This window comes from Chiloscyllium plagiosum, chromosome 23 (genome assembly GCF_004010195.1).
Source record: "Chiloscyllium plagiosum isolate BGI_BamShark_2017 chromosome 23, ASM401019v2, whole genome shotgun sequence".
Taxonomy (NCBI): domain Eukaryota; kingdom Metazoa; phylum Chordata; class Chondrichthyes; order Orectolobiformes; family Hemiscylliidae; genus Chiloscyllium; species Chiloscyllium plagiosum.
This window is the reverse complement of record NC_057732.1, coordinates 53,541,201-53,560,872: the sequence shown is the minus strand read 5'-3', so window position 1 is coordinate 53,560,872 and position 19,672 is coordinate 53,541,201. Positions and strand designations below refer to the sequence as shown.

Genomic DNA, 19,672 nt, shown 5'->3' with positions numbered 1-19,672 from the left:
GCCCTAATTTTGCTGACTAACCTCCTTTGTGGGACTTTATCAAAAGCTTTCTGAAAGTCTAGGTAGTTGAAACTTTATTGCTGGAACAGCACAGCAGGTCAGGCAGCATCCAGGGAACATGGAAGTCCAGGTACACTACATCTACTGGATCTCCCTCGTCCATCTTCAGAGTTACATCCTCAAAAAATTCCAGAAGATTAGTCAAGCATGATTTCCCCTTCATAAATCCATGCTGCCTCTGACCTATCCTGTTACTACTATCCAGATGTGTTGTAATTTCATCCTTTATAATAGACTCCAGCATCTTTCCCACCACTGAAGTCAGACTAACTGGTCTATAACTTGCTGCTTTCTCTCTCCCACCTTTCTTAAAAAGTGGTACAACATTAGCCACCCTCCACTCCGAAGGAACTGATCCCGAATCTATCGAACTCTGGAAAATAATCACCAATGCATCCACGATCTCTCAAGCCACCTCCTTCAGTGCCCTGGGATGTAGACCAGGAGGCATTGATTGGGAGCAAATCCCAAACACAAGCATTTGGTTGCATTCTAAATAATCTTGGACAGTAATAGAATTAACATTACAACTGTATAAGCAAATCTCAAAAGTTTACTTTATTAAAAGCCATAATGTTTGAAAAATTGTTTACATAATGTGTAAAGATTGTTTCATGAAACATTCAACTTGATCTCTCTGGCAATTACAAGGCCTGTTTCACTATGTTATTAAATATAGTTGCTGTTAAGTCAAAGTCAATGCCTATTGGTATTATTGGTAAGCTACTAATTTAAAAACTCAGCTAATGTTCTGGGGACAAAAACAGAAGTTGCTGGAAATATTCAGCGGAAAAACCGTATTCTGAAGAAGGGTCATTTGATCCAAAACATTAACTCAGCTTGCTGTCCCTCAATTTCCATCAATTTCTGTTTTTGTTTCTGATTTCCAGTGTCTGTGGTTCTTTTTTTTTTGTTTAATGTTCTGGAGACCCTGGTGCAAATCCCACCACAGCAGATGGGGGAATTTGAAATCTTTTTTAAAAATCTGGAATTAAGAATCTACAGTTGATTGTGAAACCATTGCCAATTGTCAGAAAAACACATCTGGCTCACTAATGGCCTTCAGGGATGGGAGTCTGCCATTCTCACCTGCTTGGCCAACATGTGACTGCGGATCCACAGCAGTGTGGTTCGCTCGCAACTGCCCTCTGAAATGGTCTAGCAAGCCACTCAGTTGAAGGGCAATGAGGAATGGGCAATTTTAATTGCTGTGCTCTTCCAGCACCACTGATCCAGAATAAATGCTTGCTGGCCAGTCACATCCATGTCTCATGAGTAAATAAAACAAAAGTATCTTCTCTTTATGTGAGATACTTGTTAGTTTCCAATATACATGTTTCAGGAATTTTAAAAAACCTAAGGGGTAAATATTCACCACTTAATGTACTGAGGGTCAACTATCTTCTCTCAAACTGACAATAATATATGTCACCACCTTGTGGAGGGAAGAAATTATGTATCTGAATGTATATGATGTCTCCAGAATATGGTAGTCAATTCTACGACTAAGTGTTACTTTGGCTGAAAGTGTCACTGTCGGTTTTGATCAGAATGTCAAAGGCCCACTCCAGAACTTGATCATGTCATTTCAGTTCAGTACTGAAAATGTGTACATTCTCAAAAGGTAATGCCTTTTGAGAGAACCTTTAAACCTAGACTACATGGAAGTACATAGGTGATCAGCAAAATTCCTATTTATTTTTCTGATAGGAAAATAGGAAATTCTGCTGAATTCATGCCAACATTTAATTTTGAACTAGCAATAACTTTATGAATATCTTATTTAAGCTAACAAATCAATATCAAATTATTTCCAGATACATCAATATTAAAATCTTTCCTTGTATTTTGTTCAGATTGAGTATGAACACAATTGAAGACGAATCTGGCACAGTTACCTTGGAAACAATCAGAGCAGTAACCATAGGCCAGGATACAGAAGGCAATCTGATCTTACATTGCCCTCAAAACGGTGAGTTGAATTATCCATTTTGTTTTCATTGTTTATATGTACTTATTTTTAAAAACTCAGTTCCTTTGTTAATTAAGTTTTAATCTTTCTCCTGTTTCCATCTCTTTTCCATCCCACATTTTTCTTGAAGGTGGTGATGTTTAATTGTAAAGCAGGATAAATTTATGCAGGCAAAATACATCCTTAAAAGTATGACTACCAGTGTGAAAGTTGGCGACTACAAAAATCGAGTTGGAGGATTAGAACTCATGGAGGTGGGAGCGGTAGGGCTGGAGGAGATGACAGTGATAGTGACAGTGGAAAAATAAGGATTAAAAATGTTGGATATCATAGGAGTTAGTATCAGTCAACAGGTATTGGCAAGTGTATTGCAAATGGAACTTGGTATCGGACAGGATATGACTAGCATTATTATGACTGAACTGAGAGTGGAGAATGGAAGACTATCTGGCGGCATCCTTAGAGTAGTCAAGTCTAGAGGTGACAAAAGAGATGGTTGAGGGTTTCGTCAGCTGGACTGAAGTAAGTGAAGACTTAGGTGATGTTACACCTGTGAAGGGAAATGATGTACAGCATTTGTGGTTGTAATCTTTTAATTCAAAATTCATGTGCTTTCTTTGAAAGCAATTTGGAACAAATTCACAACTTCTGGACTTTCTGTCCCTGACTAGAAGGGATTGAATTTTACAAATAATCTGTATCAGCATGTTTGCTGAATGTTCCTAAATTTAAGGAAAGTTTGGCAAGCTACAGGCAAAATTCTGGGGGAGGAGCTTGCTGTGATTGATATGACAGGACCCAGTCAAGGCAGTTACAATGAGAATAGTCAGCTAAGACCAGCCAGGACTTCAAATTACAACAAAATGTTCCAAATTCAAGACTCAATGCAAGGGTAGGTCTGCCTGTAAATCCAGTGGTTTATAACAATATCTGATAATGCTAAGTAAGAATACAATTGTATCTTGATGAAAAAAGAGACTATTTGTCAAAGCATTTCATCTTGCACTGATCAGATCAACTTGAGAAATACCCATGTAAAGAAAATGAGCCAATTTATACTGTGTGAGTAGAAAGTGATTGGTTGGCAAGTGCATTCTGATTGGTCATGCTATTGCCATAGAGTACCTGTTGGATGTTAACTGTCAGGCTTTTCAAAAATTATCATCCAGACAGTTCGACATTGGACTGGTCAAGGCACAAACCTGAGAAGTGAACCAGAGGATGGCCGTCACTTATTATGTTGTATGCATTATAGGCACACTATGTGTATATGTTCTTTCTGTCTAAAAGTGTTTGACGTAATTCTGTGATTGGGCAACATTTGTTAAATAGTCCTGAGTATTCTAAGAATAGTTGGACTTGCAGTATGGCATACTTGTAGTGTAGCACACTGGAAGCTACATATGTTAATTGACAAGGCCTTGTTCTTTGCAGACAGGAAGAACATGTGCGTACATTGTGCCTGTTTCATCTCAACAAAACAGGTAACAGCTATTTTTGAGTTTGTCTCAGGGCAATAATTTAACCAAACAGGCACCGAGCCAAGTTTATTTTTGATCCAGATACTTTTTCTCCTTGCAAGTTTCCCCATTCCTTGCAGGAAAGATCACAATCTTCCCTTCCAGCAAGAACGATTATGGTTTCTTCGTACATTTCCTGATCCGGAAACATATCATTTGTTTGAATCAGAGGAGGTTGTGATTATGCTTCTTCTATTATTAGAGCACTGCCAATCCCGCTGCTTATATTATCAGTGATAATAAAGGTTATCTAAAATTTATTACAATATTATTTTTCATTTACCTTATAATAAGTACTTTATCTATTAAATGTAGATTTAGAATCTGAGGACAATCAAGAACCTCTACACAAAAGGCTTTGTTTGTCGACTGAAGATGACGCTAGTCTTGAATCTACGGGTATTGCTGGTCCATTTGCAGCTGTACAATCAGTTGTTACGCTTCCAAGTAAGATCATTAGAAATATTTGCTGTTGTTTATTAATGTTGATTGCATAAATTATCTTGTATAAATGTGACTAACTTCCTTTGATCACCAAATAAAGTCTCTAAATTCTTCTGCACGTTGCAATTATGTACCAGGTTGTTTAAGCTGTCTGTTCAGCCATATCCTGTAATGAGCTACATTTCAAATTACATTATTTTCAGTAATATTACTTTTTAAAACTGTGACTCTGTGTTGAAAGTGACTATGTAAATTAGTACTTTTATTCAAAACAGTCAAGAGTGTGGTGCTGGAAAAGCACAGTCAGTCAGCAGCATCCAAGGAGCAGGAGAATCGATGCTTCTGGCATAAGCCCTTTGTCAGCCTGAAACATTGGTTCTCCTGTTCCTCGGATGCTGCCTGACCTGCTGTGCTTTTCCAGCATCACACTCTCGACTCTGATCTCTAGCATCTGCAGTCCTCACTTTCTCCTCCTTTTTATTTAAGAGTCTAATATGTTTTATTTTAGTATTAATGACAGATATGAATTTTTTTAGTTATTTTGCAATAAAATAAGAAAACAATTTTGCTAAGTTTTTGCTGTGAGGTTTTGAGGTTTACATATTACTGATTCTAACCTCTTTTTGCATTATAATCAATCTGATGCGTTGCTACTTCTGAACATGTGTGGGAACAAAATAGTGAGTTCTAAAAACAATTTGTCCGAAATCTTCCATCTGGAAGGTCAAATTCAGAAATCCTCGAACTAACCGTTGTCAAGAAAGATAAGGTGTAATTGGAAGTTAGCCTTGAGTGTCAATCCATATTACCAGTTATACATATAATTGTACAACTGCATATGAACAGAATGTGGAGCTGGATGTACAAGTGAGATTTACTCAGTATAATCCAAAATAAATTTCTACCCCCACATATTCTAGCCTCCTAATGAAAATAAAGTTAAAATTCTACATCAGGTGTTGCTGCTTTTAAAAAATGATGTGGGGTGGCACAGTGGCTCAGTGGCTAGCGCTGCTGCCTCACAGTGCCAGGGACCTGGGTTCAATTCCAACCTCTCTGTGTGGAGTTTGAACATTCTCTCCATGTCTGTTTGGGTTTCCTTTGGATGCTCTGGTTTCCTCCTACAGTCCAAAGATGTGCAGTTTAAGTGAATTGGCCATGCTAAATTGCCCATAGTGTTAGGCTAGGTGCATTGGTCAGGAGTAAATGTAGAGCAATAGGGTCTGGGCAGGTTACTCTTCAGAGGATCGGTGTGGACTTGTTGAGCAGAAGGGCCTGTTTCCACTATGTAGGGATTCGATATTTGATATTTGTAAAACAAATGTCTGTGATCTTGGAATATAAGCATTTCAGCTTATAAAATAGCTGGTCATTTCTACACATAGTGACTGTATATGAACGTACCTGAATAATGTAATTGCAGAAATTTGCTTTGGGGAGGAGTGTGGTATAGTGGTAATATCATTGGATTAATAACCCAGAGGCCAAAGTTACTGTGAAGATATGGTTTCAAATCCCACCACATCAGCTAGTGTAATTTAAACTCAGTGAGCATATCTGGAATTGAAAGTTAGTAACCATGAAATTATTGTTGTAAAAACCTGTCATTGCTACCTGATCTAGCCTACATGTGACTCCAGGCACTCAGTACTGTGGTTGAATCGTAGCTGCCCCCTCAAATAGGCTAAGAAGGTGCTCCAGTCAATTGGAGGTGGGCAGCAAAGATCTCCACTGTGAAAGAATGAAAGAAGAATTTTGGCGCCAGCACCAAGTTAACAGTTCTTACCACTGACTTTGAAGAATGCTTGAAGATATAGCATCTTTGGTATAGATTTCATCTCTCAGTCCTGACTGACTTCGGGGGTTAGCTGAAGAGGATCTGCAGTATCTTTATCCAGTAAAAGTGATATCATCAAACTGTCTAAGCCAAACATTGGAGAATTCGAACTGACAGAAACCCAGAAAGTAAGAATCACTGATTATCCTTCAGACTTTATGCCTTTGAAAGACATAAAAATAAAAAATTGGAACACATGTATGGAATTAAGATTGAAGATGAACTGTAATAAACCTTTGAATTATTTTTAATTTCATCAAAACTCTTTTTTTATTATAATGGAGAGATATGACCTTCCACAAATATAAAATCAGTTGTTCAAGGCCAGAGAGGCTGCTCAGCAATAATTATGACTTAGTGCAGTATTAAAACACATTATCTGGAAAAACTTTAACAGTACTCCCCATGGTGAAGCACAGATTCACAAACAATAGTCTTCTGTACTTCTGTGATTAACGGTGCATCTGCAGGTGCCAACAGACACTGTTTCACAGGTGTGACAATGCACAATTACAGTTTCTTGTCATTACAACTGCAATGCCTGTTCATTGTGTTCACAGCTCCAAACAAGCAGCAATATGACAATCTCGTAGAATCTTGTAAGGTTGCTGCTCAGAACCCTTTGGATTATTTATTGCTAAAGTGAATACTTTATTTGAAAAAGTGTCTACCCTTGCCTTCTACACTACCCACAAGCATTGTTCCTGTTGGATAACTATTCCAAACTGGTTTTGTCAGTAATTACCCTGCAAGGCAAATTCCACAGAATCAACTACTATGAGCATCTCTGTTCGAGCAACAGGGATAAATTAATAATGGCATTTCATTTTTTTTTTGTTTCATTATATAATTATAGAATCATAGAGATATACAACACAGAAACAGACTCTTCGGTTCAACTTGTCCATGCCGACCAGATATCCCAACCCAATCTAGTCCCATCTGCCAGCACCCAGCCCATATCCCTCCAAACCCTTCCTATTCGTATACCCATCCAAGCGCCTTTTAAATGTTGCCGTTGTATTCGCCTCCATCACTTCCTCTGGCAGCTCATTCCATACACGTACCACCCTCTGCATGAAAAAGTTGCCCCTTAAGTCCCTTTTATACCTTTCTCCCCTCACCCTAAAACTATGGCCTCTAGTTCTGGACTCCTCCACTCCAGGAAAGAGGCTTTTTCTATTTACCCTATTCATGCCCATCATGACTTTATAAACCTCTATAAAGTCACCCCACAGCCTCCAACACTCCAGGGAAAACAGCCACAGCCTATTCAGCCTCTCCCTACAGCTCAAATTCTCCAACCCTGGCAACATCCTTGTAAATCTTTTCTGAACCCTTTCAAGTTTCACAACATCGTTCCGATAGGAAGGAGACCGAATTGCATGCAATATTCCAACAGTAGCCTAACCAATGTCCTGTACAGCCGCAACATGACCTCCCAACTCCTGTACTCAATACTCTGACCAATAAAGGAAAGCATACCAAACGCCGCCTTCACTATCCTATGACTCTACTTTCAAGGAGCTATGAACCTGCACTCCGAGGTCTCTTCGTTCAGCAAAACTCCCTAGGACCTTAACCATTAAGTGTGTAAGTCCTGCTAAGATTTGCTTTCCCAAAATGCAGCAACTCTGATTTAACTGAATTAAACTCCATTTGCCACGTCTTGGCCCATCTGATCAAGATCCCATTGTAATCTGAGGTAACCCTCTTCGCTGTCTACTACACCTCCAAATTTGGTGTCATCTGCAAACTTGCTAATTATACCTCTTATGCTTACATCCAAATCATTTATATAAATGGCGAAAAATGGTGGTCCCAGCACCGATCCTTGTGGCACTCCACTGATCACAGGCCTCCAGTCTGTAAAACAATCCTACACCAACACCCTCTATCTTCTACCTTTGAGCCAGTTCTGTATCCAAATGGCTAGTTCTCCATGTGTTCCATGAGAGCTAACCTTGCTAACCAGTCTCCCATGGGGAATCTTGTCGAAGTCCATATATATCACATCTACCAGTGTGCCCTCATCGGTCCTCTTTGTTACTTCTTTAAAAACTCAATTAAGTTTGTGAGACATGATTTCCCATGCACAAAGCCATGTTGACTATCCCTAATCAATCCTTGCCTTCCCAGATGCATGTACATCCTGTCCCTCAGGATTCCCTCCAACAACTTGCCCACCAGTGACGTCAGGCTCACTGGTCTATAGTTCTCTGGCTTGTCCTTACCACCCTTCTTAAACAGTGGCACCACATTAGCCAACCTCCAGTTTTCCAGCACATGACCTGTAACTATTGATGATACAAATATCTCAGTAAGGGGCCCAGCAATCGCTTCTCTATCTTCCCACAGAGTTCTAGGGTATACCTGATCAGGTCCTGGGGATTTATCCACCTTTATGCATTTCAAGACATCCAGTACTTCCTCCTCTGTAATACGGATATTTTACAAGGTGTCACCATCTATTTCTCGACATTCCATATATTCCATGTCCTTCTCCACAGTAAACACTGATGCAAAATATTCATTCAGTATCTCGCCCATCTCCTGCGACTCCACACAAATGCCGCCCTGCTGATGTTTGAGGGGTCCTATTCTCTCCCTAGCTACGCTTTTGTCCTTAATGTATTTGTAAAAACCCTTTGGATTATCCTTCTCTCTATTTACCAAAGCTATCTCATGTCCCCTCTTTCCCTCCTGATTTCCCTCTTAAGTATACTCCTTCTGCCATTATACGCTTCTAAATTGTTTTACATCCAGGGAAGTTATTTGGGTGGAACTGAGAAATAAGAAAGAGATGATCACCTTATTGGGATTGTATGATAGACCCCCTAATAGTCTGAGGGAAATTGAGAAACAAATTTGTAAGGAAATCTCAGTTATCTGTAAGAATAATAGGATGGTTATGGTAGGGGATTTTAACTTTCCAAATATAGACTGGGATTGCCATTGTGTTAAGGGTTTAGATGGAGAGAAATTTGTTAAGTGTGTACAAGACAATTTTCTGATTCAGTATGTGGATGTACCTACGAGAGAAAATGCAAAACTTGACCTACTCTTTGGAAATAAGGCAGGGCAGGTGACTGAGGTGTCCGTGGGGGAGCACTTTGGGTCCAGTGACCATAATTCTATTAGTTTTAAAATAGTGATGGAAAAGGATAGACCAGATCAAAAAGTTGAAGTTCTAAATTGAAGGAAGGCTAATTTTGACGGTATTAGGCAAGAATACTCAAAAGCTGGTTGGAGGCAGATGTTCACAGGTAAAGGAACGGCTGGAAAATGGGAAGCCTTCAGAAATGAAATGTTTTTGTTTTTCAATTTACTTGATTCCTTTGCTGTGATGTTCTGGGCTTTTATACATATGTTATCGTAATAGTTTCAGACAATGACCAAAGTTTTGAGGTAACCATGACAGGAGAGGCAGCATCCGAGCTGGCTCATGCAACCGAAATTGAAGACAATGAAACCGTTACTCAGATACAGGTAAGTGGTCATTCTAAGAAATGACTCCAGTTCTAAACCAAATTTTTTTTTAAATTATGCAATTAAACTTCAAACTCTTAAGTGAACATCCATCTCCTTATCATCTTGTCACTTACTTTTGCTCCGACTTCAAAATTAGCAATGATTAATATTCAGTTTACACTATGGGGCAAAAAGATAAACAATTTTTATTTAATATCTGACATAATTTTGAATTCTGTGATGGTGCATAAAGTGGTTTTGTATTTAAAAATCTAGCTGATTTGAAGAATAATTGACGCAGTTTTTAGTTATTATAGCTGAAGACAGACACCTAAGGCTGCGCTGTTCAGTTCTAACTCCTTGCTGGTCACAAATCATCCATAGACTTGAAAGAAACAAAAAGTGTTAAAAGAACTACTTTAAAGATAATTTCGCCCTCTAACAAATAAATTTCAACTCTGTTCCCTTTTTATTTAAAAATCGCACAACACCAGGTTATAGTCCAACAGGTTTAATTGGAAGCACACTAGCTTTCGGAGCAACGCTCCTTCATCAGGTGATTTTTATTTGGTTGCCCTACCTTACCCTGTTATTTCTGAGTCATGAATTCAACTCCCAGTTCAAAGACTTGAGCACACAGCCTGCATAGACATTCTTGATCAACCCTCCTTTGATTAAAAAGAGGCTCCATCTGTCCATTCAGTTCAAACATAAATGTTATATCATGCTATTCAATAAAGAGCAATGGAATTCTCTTGATATCCTGGCATTCATTTATCCCGCAAGCAGCTTGTCAGGTTTCTTAATTAAAGGAAACTACTGTGGATGCTGGAAGTCTAAACTAAAAAGAGAAAATGCTGGTGAAATTCAGAAGGTCTGGCAGTACCTGTGGAGAGAGAGGTGGACCTGCCACCAGACTTGTAGAGTTTGTCCAACATTTTCTCATTTTAGTTTTGGTCATTTACCTTGTCTGCCTGGCCTTGAGTACACTTATCCTATTTTAAACAGAGTTTACTCCTTGAAGTGTTTTTCACATCAAAAGGTCTTAAAATGATACTGAAGAGATTTGGTTCGTCCTTTATTTCTTGTTTGTATGTAGGTCCTGCACAATGAAGATCACATGGATGGTATTCCTCCTCAAAACAATGAAGATTTGGATCCTGTTAGTCAAGCCTGGTTTACAACAAAAGAAGATAAGGATACGCTTCAGAACAAAGGTACGAAGATTATCAAGTTCCCAAAATAGATTGTCCTGTTTGTGATATTAATCTGAGCAAGTATAATTCTCTAAGTTAATAACAATTATGAAAATGCAAAATGGTAAACAAATCTGATGTTTAAAGTTCTTTCACCTTATTTGAGGCAAGTTATTTGACAATATACTATTATCATCATAGTCCTATATGTCATCTTGAATGTTAATTCCTCATCAAATATCTAATGTGAAATGTAAATTTACCCTTTTCTGAACAAAAATAAACGTTTTACATCTTCTGGTGTTTCAAAACGTTTCTTGTACACCACTTTGCATGTTGGATAGCTCAGTGAGTCTCTGTTTAACTTTCGACAAAAGACCAAAAGAAGCTTGGTTTATACTTTTCCAACCTTTCTTTTACATTAGGAAAAGAAGCTGATCATTTTGAAGCCTGACTGCATAAGATTAGCAAGTTTTATCCTGAGCCTTATGCATAGAAATTGAATTTGGACCAAAACTATTTATTTTAAATTTTTACAGCAATCATTCCAAAGATGAGAGTACAGTGTTACTCGCTGCCTCAGACAGGCTGTAAGACAATTACATTTTAAAATCTTTTTAAAAGTTTGCAAGTATTTTCAAGGCAGAGAGTTCTTAAATCTTTTGAGCTTTTGAGTTTGTAATCGTGCAAACCCTTTGAGAGTCCTAATTCCTTTAAATAAACTCTGAGCTGTCTCAAAATAAGGGGTTATCATAATTACAGATAGTTTCATCATTTTCTGGTTTGAAAAATACCTTATAGAGGTCATATTTTCTTTTCTGTGTAATTTGTTCCATTAGGCATTATTTCAACACATTATTCTGTTATAATGAAAGCAATGATTCCTTATTATTTTACTTCCACCCTTCAACCATTACCATTAGTCTTTCCATTAGAAGCTGCAGTGCCCTGTTAATTTGGAATGGATAGAATTATTCCATAACTGTTGAATGGTATGTCTATTTAAAAGTTTTGTAACTTTCCATTCGAATAAGTTTTGCTTAATTAGGAAGAAAGCTTGTATTTAAATAGCACATTTCACAACCACCTGATGTGTCGTCACTCTTGTAGTGTAGGCAAAGCTGCAGCCAATTTACACACAGCAAACTCTTAAACAATGATAAGTTAATGTTCAGATTGTCTTTTTTTTTATTGGTGATATTGTTTGAGGGATAAACATTGATTTGTAACATCACAGATTACTCGTCTGCATGTCTTTGAATAGTGTGTGAGATCTTTATACCCATCCAAAATGGCATACGAAACCTCAGTTTAACATCTCATCTGAGAGATGGCACCACCAACAGTACAGCATTCCCTCGGTACTGTTCCAGTTCTCTGGATTGTCAAAGTATTTGTTTGCTCAAGCTCTGAAGTAGAACTTGAATCTACATAACAGAGATACTTCTAATTAAATGGAGAAATGAGGCTAGAAAGGTAGATTGGCATGTTAATCTGCTAATTTATTTACTTTGTTATAATATATTTGGGGATTGTGGGTCTGTATGTAATTTTTCAAAGTTGATAAAACGTGTAAAATGAGGAAAATAATGTTTCTGTGATGCATGACTGCACTTATTTTAGCTTGTACGAAGTGTTTGTGCAATAATTACTACTTTTTGCTGAATTTATTTGAAAGTTACTGCCTCTAAGGCACTTTTCGGGTCTGTGTATCTCTTGCAGCACCATGTTACAATAAGATCCAATTATTTACAACCATCTGCCAGGACCTTATTTCTGAACAACCTGCTACGAGAGATCCCAGAAGAACCTGCAGTGTTACCTTTTGCTTACCTTGCTCCCACGATAAATGACTCTTCCTTGTGTTTTTCCTGGTTGCATTGCAAAGACTGCAATTAGAATGAGAAATTGTTAATTTGAATCTGTGGCTTGTTACTCACTGCAGAACCATTTAAATATTATTGAAAGCAAACTTTTTCTTAAACAGGCCACAAATGGAAGCAGGGGATGTGGTCAAAGGAAGAAATAGACATTTTAATGAGCAACATTGAAAACTACCTACAGGTGAGAAATAATGAAAATAATTAGATTATTACCTGAGACTATTATTTTTAAGTGGCTTTTTTCCTGTTGTGGTCCTGTTCGCCAAGCTGTGAATTTGTGTTGCAAACGTTTCATCCCCTGTCTAGGTGACATCCTCAGTGCTTGGGAGCCTCCTGTGAAGCGCTTCTGTGTTGTTTCCTCTGGCATTTATAGTGGTTTGTCTCTGCCGCTTCCGGTTGTCAGTTCCAGCTGTCCGCTGCAGTGGCCGGTATATTGGGTCCAGGTCGATGTGTTTGTTGATAGAATCTGTGGATGAGTGCCATGCCTCTAGGAATTCCCTGGCTGTTCTCTGTTTGGCTTGTTCTACAATAGTAGTGTTGTCGCAGTCGAACTCGTGTTGCCTGTCATCTGCGTGTGTGGCTACTAAGGATAGCTGGTCGGAGGAAACAACACAGAAGCGCTTCACAAGAGGCTCCCTTGCACTGAGGATGTCACCTAGACAGGGGACGAAATGTCTGCAACACAAATTGCCAGCTCGGCGAACAGAACCACAACAACGAGCACCCGAGCTACAAATCTTACAAACTTTGGCTTTCTTCCTCTTGATCACTGTCTGTCCCTTCTCTCCGATTGCCATCATGTCCTGTTTCCTGGTCATGTCACTTGTTCATTCTCCACTTCCTTTACATACTGAACCCATCTGCCAATGAAATTCTCATTTTCAGAAGCTCAAAATATTTACAGTGCAGAAGGAGACTATTCAGCTTGTTGTTGTTCACTGGCTTTCTGAGTGAGCATTGTGATTTAGTATCATTCTCCTGCTATTTCCTTACAACCCTGCACGTCATTTCTATTTAACTGATCATCTAATGCTTTTTTGAATGTTATGATTGACCCTGCCTCCTCTATATTTCCAGGAAATGGAATGACCCAAAATGCTCATTGTGTGAAAAAAATGTTTTCTCATCACCTTGACTTACTTTATAAATTACTTTAATTCTCTACACTCTCATTATTGATCCTTTTATGAAAAGTAACAGTTTTTCTCTATCTACTTTGTTAGATATTAACAATGTGTGTTTTTTTGAAAACTTCAGTCATCAGGAGCCTCATCCTTTCTGTTTTTTCTCTAATTTGTTCTAGCCCAGCTGGATCTCCAGATCTCTTTGGTCCATTGACTTGGATTCATGTACACGTTCCCACACTTGCACATCCCATCCTACCATTGCAACAGCTTTCAACCATCAATGCCCATACTTTCAAATTTACATCCTGCACCTCTCTGTGCATTCTCAAAATTTTCAGTTTGTTAACAGCATTATATAATTGCAGTTTATTACGTAAAGGAAAAATGCCAATGTATTTACAATCTAAGCTATAATAATTATGGCAATCAGAACTTCTAAATAATGCGTTATGTTGGTACACTGAAATCATTGTTTGCCCCTTATTTCCTGGTCTTTCTGTAGATACATGGACTAAGTGATGCCACAGAGGTCATATTTGAAATGTCAAAAGATGAAAGAAAGGATTTCTACCGAACCATAGCGAGAGGTCTTAATCGACCATTGTTTGCAGTTTATAGACGTGTGCTTCGGATGTACGACAATAGAAACCATGTTGGAAAGTATGAACAGTTTATCTTTTATAACTTAATGTGATATTTTAACATTAAAATAATTGGTTTTCTTAACCATTCTGAACTTTTCTTGACAGGTATACACCACAGGAAATTGAAAAACTTAAGGAGTAAGTATTTTGTTCAGCTTTGTTACAATAATCATTTTAACTTTTCATCTAGTCTATCCTGAACATCTCCTGTCGGACTAAAACTTCCTGTCGCAAAAGAATTTTCTCTGGTCTCCTGTGATGTTATTGCCTTGCTAGCTAGTCTAGCATCGTGTGATCTGCTACTGTTTCCCCCTGTCTACAAGCTGTCGGCTTAGTAAGCAAGTTGTCTGTTTGCTGCTTTCTCTAATGGGAGTCCAGCATTCAAATCAATGTTTTTTTAAAAAGTTCAGCTGGGCATTGTCAAATTGTGTGAACAGTTTGCCCAAGTTTCTACCTTTCCTGGTTCTGCTGTGAAATAATTATAATTGTAAGTCTATCAAAGTGATGCCTTCATAATCCGAACTGTAATTAAAGTTTATCTTCCAAGTTTTTGTTTTTTTACCTTGCATTTTCACAACTGCAGGATCCCCCAAAGTGGTTTATAGCCAAAGAAGTACCTTTGAAGTATTATCATTGTGCAATTTGGCTGTTGTGCTTCCTATATAACAATATAAAAAGGATTTGCAAACAACAATGTCATAATGACGAGATTGTTTACTCTGAAATGACGTTTGTTGAAGAATAAATACTGGCTGGACACAACAAGAATTCCCCTTGCTGTTCAAAATAGAGAAATCGACTTTTTACATCCATTTAAGAGGGCAAATGCAGCCTCTGTCTAATATCTTAGAAATAATGCTGCCTCTGACAGTGCAGCGTTTCCTCTCTATTATACCAAAGTTATCCTGAACTTTGTACTCAATCTCTAGCATAGGACCTAAGCACATAGACTGAGGTGAGAGTGCTACCAACTAAAGCATGGCTGGTGCTTTCCGTGAGATGGTATGAACATTGTGATACATTCATCGGCTAGGCCTGCTCAGTTGCTAGGTTGTAAGAACTAATTTTTTTAGATTAAGCTGAGAACATCTGAATGCTACCTTACCAAACATGTTGTGCATATGCTAACAAAAAACAATTGACAGTATCAGTGTTGGAAATTAAACAACTCTGCTTTGTGTTTTTGCTGAGGACAATTTAGAGAAGATATTAAGAATCAAATTGATTTGTGGCTTTGAATGAGCTGTAAATAAACCTTTAACTGATTTAAAATATATCTATTTTGATAGCCTACTATAAAATATGTAATTAAATATTGGATTATTTGTAATTTATATTTCTGTATACATCACTGTTTCAAGAAATATTTAGAATGTTACTGTGAGCACTGGCACATATTGATCTACAATTATATCATTAATTGTAATTCAGTTCATAAAAATAATCACTGAGAATTGTCACTCTCTCATCACCATAAGAAAGTAATAAGTTCATAGTTTAATGTATTAAAAATTAGTTTACAATTCTCAAACTCTCCATGGCTCTCAAAAAGCTGCTATTGAAATACTAATGGATTTTTTGAAGATTTTTATTTTATTGTATATCTTTTGATGTAACCGTAAAGTTAAAAAAGATGTTTAACATGTGTTTTGCGTGTTATTTAGGCTACGTTCTAAGCATGGTAATGACTGGGCAACTATAGGGGCAGCTCTGGGAAGGAGTGCCTCTTCAGTAAAAGACCGGTGCAGGTTGATGAAAGACACTTGCAACACAGGTAAAGCTAGGCAGCAATACGCATTTTGCATATATAAAATCCTGCGTAAATTCCTTTTGTATTGTACAATTGTAATGTCAGTAATGCTGTTTTATCATGCTAGTGCTCTGTGTTAACATAAACCATGCAGAGAAGGCATACATTGTTTAGAATTCCTCGCTGTAAATGGAAGTAGTTATTCTGAATTAGATAAAGTGGGGTCACAGTGTACCATTACCTCTTACAAAAAAAAAATTGGAGGAATATATAAAAACCTAGAATGTGGAAAGTAAAGTTTTGACAACTTGACTTTAAATGAAGGTTTTGGCTTTCTCACTGTAGTCTCTCCTGTTGAAATTTTGCTTTCCACGTTAATCACATTAGCATTTGATCTAAAGATTCTTCCCTATCAGATTCAAAACGGTCAGGCAGCTTGTTACAAATCTGCTGTAGCAACATTTTTTTAAAACTGTGCAAAACTGTAGTTTATAATTATTTACTTAAAAGGTAAGTTTAGAAGAAAAATTGTCAGATTCTCTGCAATGGTGAAAACAACCATGAATTACAGTCAAGCATCATAACGCACGAACTGAGTAGAATGAATGGAAGCCTAGAAATCACTTACAGTGTTTAAAGTTAAGGGCAATTTCTAGGTGTTTATCTTCAACAGATTTTCCCAATTTATTTTATATCTAATAATGTTTGCTATTATCATTCTTGATTGTCTCCTTTTTTTTAAACAGAAGGTTACATCTCTTTCGAAGTTTATAAAGTCTATTCTGATTGCATTTTAGCTCCGAGTTCTTGATTTGTATGTTTCCTACATTGTTTAGTTTGAGAAGTATTTAATTTGGAATATGGACTTGATTGTAACATAATTAAATCACCACAAAAACACAGTTGTAGTGAAGTGGAACAGACATAGTTTGTTCTGTTGGATTAGTCTTGTGGACCAGTTTCCTTTCATTCAAAACTTATCTTTATTTGGTTCCCTGTGCATCAGTCCCTCACCGAGAGGGATAGTGTGTGTGTGTGTCTCAGGTCTTTGCCAATTTTATTCCTAAAATAGTTGGAAAGTAGTATGTTAAAGTCGTTATTTAATGTCAATTTCAATTATTCATTTGTTCATAAACATGTCCCTCCTTCTCTTTGGTAAGTGAAATGACTGAGATAACTTATTTAATATTGAAGAATCACTTCCATGCAAAACCTAACTCAGTACATTGAAGCACTTTGTTCCTAACTCGGAACATTTTATCATTGTAATTCTTGCTCCAGAATATTTGTTCTTTAATGTTGTTCTGGGAAAATTGGGATCAACTGTGGCTCCAAGGCCATTATAAATGCATTTCTCACTTTCTTTTCTCATTTTTTGTTATAGCATGTGAAGAGGCATCCATAGCTAATGTCCAGTGACCCATAGCTGCTCAAATTGCACAAACATTTTGTTACGTCTCATTTTCCAGGTAAATGGACAATTGACGAAGAAAAAAGACTTGCAGAAGTGGTCCATGAATTAACTGCCACAGATCCCGGTGACATTGTCACTCAGGGTGTCTCCTGGGCTGCAGTGGCTGAACGGGTGGGCACCCGTTCTGAGAAGCAATGTCGTTCCAAGTGGCTGAATTACCTCAATTGGAAGCAGAGTGGAGGGACAGAATGGAGCAAAGATGATGAAATAAATTTAATTTTAAGGTATACTAATTCACTTGCCATGAATGGGGGTTTCAATAGGAAAGCAAGCGACCTGCAATCAAAAACCCATAAAGCATATTTTGCTAAGTTTACATATCTAAGACTGTATCCATTAAATTACCTATAGAGCAGCTTTCTATCTACTTCAGGTTCAGTCAAATTCCGTTAAGTAGAAGGCCCCACAGCGTGCGGATAACAGCTTGGGAGAATTGTAAATTGTAAGGAGGACAGTGTAGAACTTTATGAAGTCTTTGACATGTTAGTGAATGGGTGACAGATGTCCAATATGGCAGAGAGTGAGGTGGGTGCACTTTGGTAAAAGGCAGGTAGAGAGACAGTATAAATATAGACTTTTATTCTAAACGTTGTGCAAGAACAGAGACACCTGGGTGCATATGTACATAAGACATTAAAGGTAGCAGGACAGGTATAGAGAGAACTTTCAATAAAGTGTACACTATTCCAAGCTTCATAATGGGGCCATATACAAGAGTAGGAGTTATAATGAAGTTGTGTAAGACATGTGTTAGACCTCAGCTGGAGTGTTGTGTACAGTGCTAGATGCCATGCTGTAGGAAGGGTGTGAATGCACTGTAGAGAGTGCAGAAGAGGTTTATGAGAATGGTTTCCAGAGTGGAAATCAATTCTGAGACAAGATTGGACTGTTTCTCTTGGAGAGGAGAAGGCTAAGATGAGACTTGATAGAAATTTTCAAAGTCATGATGAATCTGGACAAAGTGGATCGAGAGAAACTGCTTCTATCCATAAACAGATCTGGAATTAGAGGAGACTGTTTTAAAATATTATGCAAAAGAAAAGCAAATGCAAGGTGAGAAAAGCCTTTTTCACACAGCAAGCATTTAAGATATAGAATGCATCACCTGGAAGTTTGGTGGAGGTGGGTTCACTGGGGCGTTCAAGAGAGAATTGAGTGATTGTTCCTATAACAACAATGTCCTGGGGTAAGTGCAGGAGATTGTTAAACTGATGTTAAGGGGCAGCATGGTGGCTCAGTGGTTACCGCTGCTGCCTCACTGTGCCAGGGATCTGGGTTCGATTCCAGCCTCTGGTGTTTGTGTGGAGTTTACACCTTCTCCCCGTGTCTGCGTGGGTTTCCTCCAATGCTCTGGTTTTCTCTCTCAAATCTAAAGATGTGCAGGTTAGGTGAATTGGCCACGCTAAATTGTCCACACTAAATTGTCCGTCATGTTCAGGGATGTTTAGGTTAGGTGCATTAGTTAGAGGTAAATGTAGAATTAAAGGGTAGGGGAATGGGTCTGGGTGGGTTACTGTTCGGAAGGTCAGTGTGCACTTGGGCCAAATGGCTTGTTTTCACACTGTAGGGATTCTATAATTATCATTAAGTAAAAATATTCAGAGAGCCTGTGCAGACATGACTGGCCAAATTATCACCTTTTGCATTATAACAATTCTGTGACTCAGAGCCACACATCATTAAACACAAGGAGAAATTAATACATTTTTAAAGTGAGGAAAGATAAAGAGAGTGAGATTAATTTGGTATTAGGAGACAGTGAAGTCTGCAGATGCTGGAGATCAGAGTTGACAGTGTGTTGCTGGAAAAGCACAGCAGGTCAGGCAGCATCCGAGGATCAGGAAGATCAATGTTTCGGGTTAATTTGGTGTTACTCTAGCAATGAATTAGCATTAACACATTTGGCCAAATACCTCCCATGTTATTAAGCTATATAGTTGCATAGTTCTATGTCTGCTGTTAATATCTGCCATGGTATTGTCTCATCAAACCCAAGACTTGGAGTCTATAAGTTCCATTCATTGGTTCCAAGGAATGAATTGATTGAATTGGTCTGAAACCAAATATTAATGATGTGCAATCAAATTACAACAATGAAAGATTTATGGAGAAGACTTATAATTTTGATCTTACAATAGATTAATGAATGCACTGACACCATACCATAAGTGAAATAGAACGAAGTTGTTCAAAGGAAATTATTCTGATATAATCACTGAAGAAATTACAAGTCATCACCAATTGATTATCAATATTTAAAAGATCCCACAGTCCAGAAAGTTGCCTTTATTGTT

General features: G+C 37.8%; 1 protein-coding gene across 4 annotated transcripts in view; it reads left to right on the top strand.

Annotated features, from left to right (window-relative positions):
* Window positions 1-19,672, top strand: part of dmtf1 (cyclin D binding myb-like transcription factor 1) — a 55,202-nt gene that overhangs the window by 9,788 nt on the left and 25,742 nt on the right. For 3 of the 4 annotated variants that reach the window (XR_006315134.1, XM_043714194.1, XM_043714196.1), the window contains exons 2-10: window positions 1,917-2,032; window positions 3,868-3,999; window positions 9,216-9,322; window positions 10,404-10,521; window positions 12,488-12,564; window positions 14,013-14,170; window positions 14,260-14,292; window positions 15,819-15,928; window positions 17,374-17,602. Coding sequence is in view for 3 of the 4 variants with exons in the window: in XM_043714194.1 (XP_043570129.1) it covers window positions 1,924-2,032; window positions 3,868-3,999; window positions 9,216-9,322; window positions 10,404-10,521; window positions 12,488-12,564; window positions 14,013-14,170; window positions 14,260-14,292; window positions 15,819-15,928; window positions 17,374-17,602 (1,073 nt within the window). In the remaining variant the exon portion in view is untranslated. Of the gene's footprint in view, window positions 1-1,916; window positions 2,033-3,867; window positions 4,000-5,619; window positions 5,962-9,215; window positions 9,323-10,403; window positions 10,522-12,487; window positions 12,565-14,012; window positions 14,171-14,259; window positions 14,293-15,818; window positions 15,929-17,373; window positions 17,603-19,672 lie in introns of those variants that run through there. The other variant, XM_043714197.1, reaches the window with a different exon arrangement.